Source organism: Falco peregrinus, chromosome 5 (assembly GCF_023634155.1).
Source record: "Falco peregrinus isolate bFalPer1 chromosome 5, bFalPer1.pri, whole genome shotgun sequence".
Taxonomy (NCBI): Eukaryota; Metazoa; Chordata; class Aves; order Falconiformes; family Falconidae; genus Falco; species Falco peregrinus.
Window position 1 is genome coordinate 99,080,706 of NC_073725.1, and position 9,120 is coordinate 99,089,825.

Sequence of the window (9,120 nt, forward strand, 5' to 3'; positions counted from 1 at the left end):
CACCCTGAGGTAACTGGGAGAGCCCTGGGGAGCTGAGCGGCCACGCCACGGATGCTGCTGCCCCCAAGGGCGATGGGGCTGCACATTCCTGCGGCAGTCTCCCCATCATCTCCCCACAATGGTGTGGGAGACAATGGAGAGGTCTGGGAGAGCATGGCCTTCCCTGGCACTGAGCTGGGCTGGGGGCTGCACCCAGCTGCTGACTAGTGCTGGGGCCTCAGGGCCCCCCGAGAGCCCCTCAGCACCCCCCCACCCCCAAGCACATATATAGTAGGCACAAAGGCCTGAGCACCAACATTTCACTCCACAGACCATTTCTACAGAGGAGTGAGTTCAGCCAGGTTTGGACAAGACTTTATTCCATTTAGCAGGGACCCGCACAGGGTATCCAGGCACTCCGTGTGATCTCCGTGTGTGGTTTGCTCCTGCTTTCCTTATAAAGTGCCAAGCCATTTCTTCTTTTAAAGCACTGATCACTTTGTGGTTTTCACATTTTTGATCTCCTGCAGCAGGTCAGACATTAGAGTGAGACTGACTAACAAGATCATGAAATCTTCAAAATCAATTTTGTTCTCTGACTCCTCATCCAGGGCAGAAATTATTTCCTGGTATTTCGGTTTGTTTTCTTGGCCCTATGGAGAATTAAATTAAAAAATTAAGCATGAAGTTCCTTTTTTGTTGCATCATTAAAAAAGGTAGAATGAATGACACATACATAAAAATTCAGGTCTTTATCTTCCCATTCAGGTCTTTATGTCCACATTCATATTAGTTTTTTCTAAAGGTATCCCAAGAAAGTCAGAAACATTACTGCAATAAGACAGGAGAATCACCAGTCCCCAAAGCTTCCACCTGAACCCAGAATACATCTTTTGAAAGACACCTAGTCATGACTGAAAATCTGGCAGTGATGATGTGATGATGATGCAGCTGGTAACTTTTTTTTTTTTTTTTTTTCCCCCAGCAAAGTGTCTGTGCCTTGATAAAACCAGGGAGCGTGAACAACGAACCAGCCCTCCTAACTTTAATATTCAAGACAGGTCCTCAAAAATACACCGTGGAGGTCTCAGAAACTGTTGATTTTACAGATTTAACTTCAGTAGTTGTTATTCTCTGTCCTGTTGGACATTACCACTGGAATGGAAGAGTTTATTAAAATTACGTGTCATGTCTGTTATTCGTATTTTCTAATTAAAAAAAAAAAAAGCTCCAGGATTATTTTTTTTTAAACTTCATAATCTTCCAAACATCTCATGATTCCAAATTTGATTGGCTATTGATATTTTCAAGTCCTTTTCCATAAGGTGCCTAGTTTCTAATTTGATACCAATTCCAATTCTTCAACCAGTCATGCAATTGTTATTCTTGGAAGCAAAGGTATCACCAAGAATGTATTTACTCCTAAACACCTCTCTCATTTACTTAGTTAAGCTCTTTTTACTAGTCCTATACAGTTTCTTTCTACCACTTGATAAAACTGTTTGGTGTTCTGTTGTTTATCATTTAGGGAGAGGAAAAAAAATCTGCAAGAACTTTACAGCCACAAGTGCAGATGTAGCTGTTTTTCACCGTACCCAGCTGCCACCAACGCCCCGGTGGGTGCCCAATGGAGAGATGCTGCCCACTCCCTTTCCCCCAGCAGGGACCACAGTGCATGCAGCGGTGCTGTGGCATGGGACTGGCTCTCCTGGCACTTGGTTGGTGCTCTGGCAAACTACCAAATGTCTCATTAATTGAATGGGATTCTTCTTTTCATAAATACAGTCTCTTATCATCTGAGGGTTTTTTTTTGCAATTGCCCTATTTTCTTTAAAAAAAAAAAATGCAAGCAGGCGCATCAGCTGTGGTTTATTGCTGTCCCCCACTCCTTTAGCCCTGTGTTAGACATAGGCTCAACATAAAGCAACTAATTCACTGAGGGTGTTTGTGCCAAATCACTAAAGCCTCACTTGGGATTACTGTATGGACCAATGCTTGCCCAGCTTCAGGGCAGAGCCCAGGGTGCCATTCCTGCACCCAAAGCACCTGGCCAGCGCTGGCCCAGTGCCACCCACCCACCCACACCCCCTCACCTGTATGAAACGCCCAAACTGGGTTTGCAGCAAGCATTTGGTTTCAGCTTTGCTGAGCTTGCCCTCAGGATCAGCAGAATTGTTATACACCAAAGCTGCGGTGGCAAAAGCTTTTTCGAGGTCTGAACCTTTTCCTAGAGCTGAGAGGGGAAAAGTTACCAGCCTATCGGAAAAAGTGGCATTTGAGATATAATTGAAAAGAATTGTCAGAACCATCCTGAGTGGGTGGAAATCTGTGTAGTTTCATTAAAGTTAATGAGACTGAAACTGTTTATGCCCACAGAGGACCTGGCCCAGATTTTATTTGGAGTGGGCCAGCAACATGCCTCACGTCCCATGGAAACACATGTAAAGGAAGCATTCAGTCAGAGCTGGGGCACTAACACCGAGTGATGTGCAACACCCATCTGCTCTCTCCCCCCACCCTGAGCATCCAGCAAGGACCTGCCACACCATGGGGACAGGCCACGCTGGCCATCTCCTGGGTGCATTTGGACTCCCAGGATCCCGTATCAGGGAAAATATGGCCCATTTGGGAAACCTGGCTGAACAGAAATCCCCATGCTGAAGTGCAGCGCTGATGCTCAGACGCACAGTATACTTGGGATTTGGGCTGGATTCCTTCCCCCCGCTCCTGGGCTGCATCCTAAAGACTGCACGCTCACAGCCTTCCATTAGCATCAGGTACCACAAGTGGCTCGGGCTGTGATTTTTAATGATGAGGTAAGCAGAAGAGGAGATGCGCATCAACGCAGGAGCACGTCGCACAGGGCTCCACGAGACCCTCCCATCTAGCACCAGCTGAGGGTCTGCACGGCCTCACAGCTCCGCTAAATCACCAGGATTTACTGCACTTGGGCTGTGGACTCAGAAGACCTGAACCCCCAAGGGACAGTGAATGGGTCCCTTACCTTTTATCGATGCCAGCTGCTTGGCTGTAGGTATGCTGGTAGTGAGAGAGACGAGAGGCACGGTTATCACCTGCTGATTTGTGTGTGCGTATATAGTTTCTCCATGAGCGAGCTTGCTCATTTCTGTTTCATTTAATCCCCCAGGAATTCAGGGCTTCCCAGGGGAGACTGACTTTCCTTCACAGTGGAAAGGAAAATGGCCTTTACAAGCAGCACGCAGCTCCTAATTCTTCACTTGAGTAGCCTGGCATTGTTATTAAAGATGATTATTAAATAATTTTAAGAGGGGGGCATTGCAACAGCATTCAAGTAATTTCTTCAGAACCTGAAAGAGCCCCAGGCAGTGTCTCAGGTTTAAGCCCATCCCCAGAGGGGTCCATCATCCCCCACTCACCAATGCTCCCAGTCTGGAGCAGACACATGGCTTTTATTTCCAGCAGCACTCACATCTACAAGAAGCACCTCCCTGCTCTCTGTTAAAACTTAAAGCCTGCTTACTTTTGCTGAAGTGCTGGAAACTGCTACAGAGCAGCCAACAGGCAAAACAAGAGCTGGTTTGTGACAGAGACACAATTACATCCAGATAACAAATTTCCAGACAAACTGGAGATCACCAGAGATGCAAAGAACAAAGCTATGGCTTACCGCTTGGGCATGCCTGCTGCGGCCAAAGGGCTTGTTTTGGTGGAAGCAGGAGCTGGCTGGTTGACTGAGTACTGCTTGGTGCTGGGAACGCTGGCTCTGCAGCCACACATCTCGAGGCCCGGGTGTTTGTGATCTCCAAGCAACTCGCATAATAGCAAACAGGTGAATTCAAGCTCTGCCCTGTGAAAGCAGCCTGCTCACAGCCATGCCCTATCAATAATGCAAATGCTGCCTGGTGATCGTGGAGCCAGCTAAATACATCTGTCTAAAGCAGCACTGCCAGGCTGGCAAATAGAGTGGCTTTTATGTGAGAATTTGACAGAAACAAACCAAACTGATGGAGCCTGAATTTTCCTAGATCTGTAGGGATGTAACTTTGCATCAGGAATAACTAATACACTGCATCCGTTCAGCTATACACGTTATCATTTTAATGGGAGTGGGCTCATGTAATTTGCCCCGGGCTATGAAGTGAATTGTTCCTATAGACAGAGTCAGAAACCAAGGGCTTCACAATTGCTGACCCGGCATTCATCCTCCATGAGCACACTCCTGCTCCACTATTTATCCTCCCAGCGCAGTGCAAAGAGGAGATCTGTTCTTCCTCCAAACCGCTTGCAAAGCAGCATCCAGCACGGAGCCTTTCCTTCGGTTTCTACCCGAACGGATGCTGCCTGCTTCCAAAAGCAGCACGGAGCCATATGGCAGAGCAGTCGCACATTAGAGGGACTGGAAGGGCTCTGATGAACTTTGTTATTTATTGGCATGGATATTGCTATTAGAAAACACACAGCTTGTCACGCTGCCTATCTCTGTGCACAGTCTCCTTTCTGCAGATCCCTTGCCTAGAGGTGTCTAGACAGGGTAACTTCCACCTAAAAGACCAAGCGGCCGTTGTAATCCCAGGGTGGTCTGTTAATAGGTAGTGACTTCAGCTACCTCATCCAGCTCATCGTGGCTGGTGAAAGGATACAATACTGATGTTAAAACTACCCAGGATGAGACTTTATGTAAGAGGACACGCAAAGGAGACTGCAACAGATGGCCTAGAGAATTAAAATGTTTTCCTCATTTGGTAGAAGCTAAATTACTGAAGGCTAATGAATAAGGATGTTCACCACCTTACTGTTCCTGGATTTTAATTATCTTAAAAAGCATGGGAAAAGAGAACCTTTAATTTTCCATCTAAAAGTGTCATTACTCAAACAATTCAGAGCCTTTTTCTGAGAGGTTTAAGCTGTCTTAGATCTCTAGTGCATTCTTTAGGACTGGCTCATGAATAAAACAGAGCCTGTAATTGCAATGACGCAGCCAAAACACATATAATCAATGCTCATTATCCCATCAATTAACACACTAAAATTAAACAAGAATTCAGGCTTAGTAATCTGCCATCAGCTAAAAAAAAAAAAAAAAAAAGGAGTCTTGATATCATGTTGAAGTGATAATTCCCTTTCACATCTGTTGAACCGTACAAGGAGGCATGAAAAGCCTTACATCCCGGTTAATCTGCAGCATGGTAATGTTTGGTCTTAACGTCCAAGGTAAAAATGAGAGTGAGAAACAGACTCCGTTGCATGTTTATCAGCTACAGGCAGTGCTGTGAGCTGGCTGGCAAACCCAGCCCTCTGCGTTTTGGGCTCTTTCCACCATAGATCAGATTTCAGCTCGCAGTTTTTTTTAATCCAACTGACTTGGGAGCGCCTGAGCTCTAGAACAGGTAATTTGCTTTGCTAGGGTAGTAACAAGTTCAAGCAAGCCTGGGGTACATTATCCCTCTAAAATATACTAATTAGCGTATGCAGGAGCATTAGTGCCTGACAGATAAAGGGTAGCATGAGGATAACCCTTGCCTTTGCAGATGATCGGCTTTGAAGACAGCAAGATTTTGGCTGGATGTGTTGCTCGAGTATCCTGGTCAGCAAGGTGTGCGGGGAGCCAGGCCATCTGCTCTGTAGCTATTTTGATAACACACTATTTATGTTTGAAATATCCAGGTGCTTTTATCGGTCAAGTTTTAGCATGTTTCACACCTTAACAATATTGTCTGCACAAAATACGCAACCTGATGCTCAAAACTGCAAAATCTTTACAGGCAGTTCACTGAAAATAATTGCCACTGCAAAAAGCTGCCGTCTCCACTTGACTTTGGGTGTTTTCCCATCCTTTTTGCTTTCTGCAGTTCTAGAAGACTTACATTGCGAAACATTTGTGTGTGATGGAGCCCTGGCTCCCTCTGAGATGGCCCTGGGACAGTCGGCAGGGGCAGGCAGGGGCATGCTGGGGCTGGCAGGCGTCGCTGGGGACAGAGGTGCAAGGGAATACCTGAAACAGAGGATGCACTCAGGCTTTGTTTCTTCAGCGAACGCTTCAGCAGCTGTAGGAGAAGTGCTGCTAACTTCCACCCAAGAAGGTAATAGCTTCATTTCTTTGTGACCAGAATATGGTCATTTTGATCTTAGAGAAGCCCCACACTCCATCTTAGCCCAAAGCAGGACTGGCTGCCACAGCCTAATACTATTTTCCTCTTGTTTCACTTGAAATCAATTACTTAACATGGGAAAAGCCAGCAGAACCAGCAGGTCTAGCGTGCTCACCATGGTTGGTCTCTCCACACCAGCCCCAACCTGTGGTGCCCGCACGAGCAGGTGGGCTCAGCCCCACCGGGGAAGTACCTTCTCTTCTGCAGGGTGGCATGCGAAGAGGAGACACAACCCAGTGCAGGTTAATGAAGGATTTAACCAGCTCAAGGGATTGATAGCTGTGCTGCTGCAACAAGTAGTCTGCTTTGCACAAATACCCTCTGGTCACAGAGCCACACAGGCTCCTGCTCACCGGTAGCTGGTTTACCCCTGCTAACGTCCTGCTAAATAGTCTGAAACCTGAACTGCTGAACCCCTGCATTTATCCCAGGAGGCAGGGAATGTGGCGGATAAAGAAAATTACAGAGTATTTCCTGCTCATTTGTTTCTCCATCACCATGCCATTTGGGGTGCACGCTGCTGCTGCTGCTTCCATCTGTGCTGGGATGGTGCAAGTAAAGTCCTGTGTGTCCCAGGAACATTTCCCTCTTGGCCATCACCATTTTTTAAAAAATACCTCTTCGTAGTCAATTCGATTTCACTCAAGGGGGAAGTCTGCACCACTATTTATCTGCATCAGCTGGGCTGGGTACAGTTTGCTGAGCGGTGCCTGATGATGAAACTGTGACTGGCTGGGTAATGCAAAATTCTGCCCCACTCAGCGGGCTCAGAGGGTCTGTGCAGGGGTCGGGGTGAGGGGGAGACCCTGGCTGGGAGCCACGGATGGGTCAGCCCACCTCCCCTACTGCACACGTAGGAGATAACTCAGCTCGCCCTGGGATTTAGCTCTGGGGTCATGATTAAAATATTTATGAGTCCCATTGCTGAGACAGAGCAGGTAAAATGTCATTTAAGAAAAGCTATTAGAACCGGTCTTTCTGCAGGGGAACACCGTTTGTCATCTCATGTCCAGACATTTTTCAGACATGGTACAGCACTTTGGCCAAAATAGGCTCGTGCCTCGTATGGGGACTGTCAGGGAGCAGAGTGGCTCCAGGGATTTATGATAGGACATTTAGACTTCAAAAAGGCAGCTGTATTTATAAACCCCTAATATCTTATTAAAGGACACAACAGTAAAAATGTAAGAAAAGAAACTGGTAGCTAAATGCAACAAATGGGATGAATTAAAATTTCATATTGAAACGCTAAGATCTTCATACTAAGGATGTATGGCATTGACAAATGATGGGATAATCAGCACCAGATGTATTAATACTAAAATACAAATTATTGCTGCTTTTAGAAAATTCCAGGAGGAAAATCTCTTGGGTTTAGTAGGAGGGAATAAAAAGAAATCCTGAAAAAGAATAGTTAAGTCAGGGAGACTACAAGCTAAGTAACCCATCCATTCACATATATAAAAATTTTGACTCAAATCTGACTTAAAACTAGTAGAGAGAGGACTATGCTTTTGACATGACATAGCATAATATGAGAACTTTTTCAGAAAAGGATGAAACAATACGTGGCAGTTTTTACTTTGTAGTTCTTTATCTGTCTGTAATATTAACTGTGAAACACGGGAGATGCTGTCAGGAGCAGACTATAGACAGGTGCAATGTGTCTTGCATGTAACTGCCTCCTTTATCAGTACATCAGAGTTTCAGCTAAGAATAATTCAGGGCTAGAGCCCGAATTGCTCATTCAAATTGAGAGCATATACAGATTGGAAATAATTAACTTAATCAGGTCAGGTAATTGCAATATGAATTCGTGCAACAGGAGCACAAACTTTCTCAGAGTCCTGGCCATCACTGAGGCTCTGTTACAGGCAGCTCAACAGCCACAGTGAAGGAGATTTTAGGAGTCATTTGGAAAGAATTGCACAATAAAAAAATACCCTGTCAAGTAAGGGCACAGCCCTGTAGGCTGGATTTGCATTTAACTTCATCCTTTTCTCCTCGATGTGTGGGGCAGGGAGAAAAGCAGGCTGCAGAGCACCGGGTACCCAGCGTCATGCTGCCTGCCCTCTCCAGCACCTCCCCGCGCAGGGCAGGATGCTGCACCTTTGCAAAGTGCATCCCCTCCCCAGTCAAGAGCGGTGTGTGAGCATGCCTCTTCCTTGGCCTCTGAAGCACCTGGAGAGAAAGTCCTGTGCTCCCACCTCCCCCGCCACACTCGCAGAGGTACCAGCCTCTCCTCCACAGCTCTACACTTGATAATGCAAATATGCTCCCATCTTGAGTAGCTGAGAAACGGGCTATAAAGAGAAACACATGGGGAAACAGGAGGGACAGCACAGAAGATCAAGGAACATGTTTTTTCCAAGGCTGACCTAGTTATTTAACTAACTGGCAGAGATACTCACTAATGATGAAGTAGGAAAGCAATCGGTCTGCCAGCAGCAGTTTCACAGAGGATGCTCAAATTTACTTAGCTATTTGTCTTACACCTAGGAAACATCAAATAAAGTCTTTTCCATCTTGCTGCTCAATGCTTTGGTATACAGTCACTATCCCCAGTTCAAATAAACTTCCAATTTCTCAACAATTTCCAAAGGATGTGATAAGAGTCGAACCCAGAGGAACACAGAGGAAACATTCAGATACATTTTCTTATATAACACAGAGAAGTGCATGCATCATTTTTGTTTTCGTTTTTGCTGCTGCCATACTATATTCATCTGAGAAGCTATAGAGGAAGAGATATTTCATCCCTCCTAACTCACAGTGAAGACTATAGTCCCCAAAGGACAACAGCCAGCTCAGCTGCTCTGCACGGCAGCAAGGAGCCAACATACCTGTGAAAATCTGGCGAACTGGGCAAGTCAAAGGGCAAGCCTTTCATGAAAACATGTGCCTCTCTCACTGCTTTTTCCAACTCCCTTCCACCAGTTCTGCCCTTCATGAGAAAATCTTAAGATTTGGAGTTAGGCAGATAATACCCAAAATAAGTCATCAACTTCAT

The 9,120-nt window shown here is 45.8% G+C and overlaps 1 protein-coding gene across 1 annotated transcript; it reads right to left on the bottom strand.

Annotated features, from left to right (window-relative positions):
* Positions 1-384: 384 nt before the first annotated feature.
* On the bottom strand, positions 385-3,825 carry SNTN (sentan, cilia apical structure protein). The gene is made up of 4 exons (XM_005229971.4): positions 3,629-3,825; positions 2,984-3,018; positions 2,073-2,212; positions 385-632 (listed from the first exon to the last, which is right to left on the bottom strand). Exons 1-4 carry the CDS (start codon positions 3,736-3,738, stop codon positions 474-476), a joined length of 444 nt encoding a protein of 147 aa, XP_005230028.1. The 5' UTR covers positions 3,739-3,825; the 3' UTR covers positions 385-473.
* Positions 3,826-9,120: the final 5,295 nt, after the last annotated feature.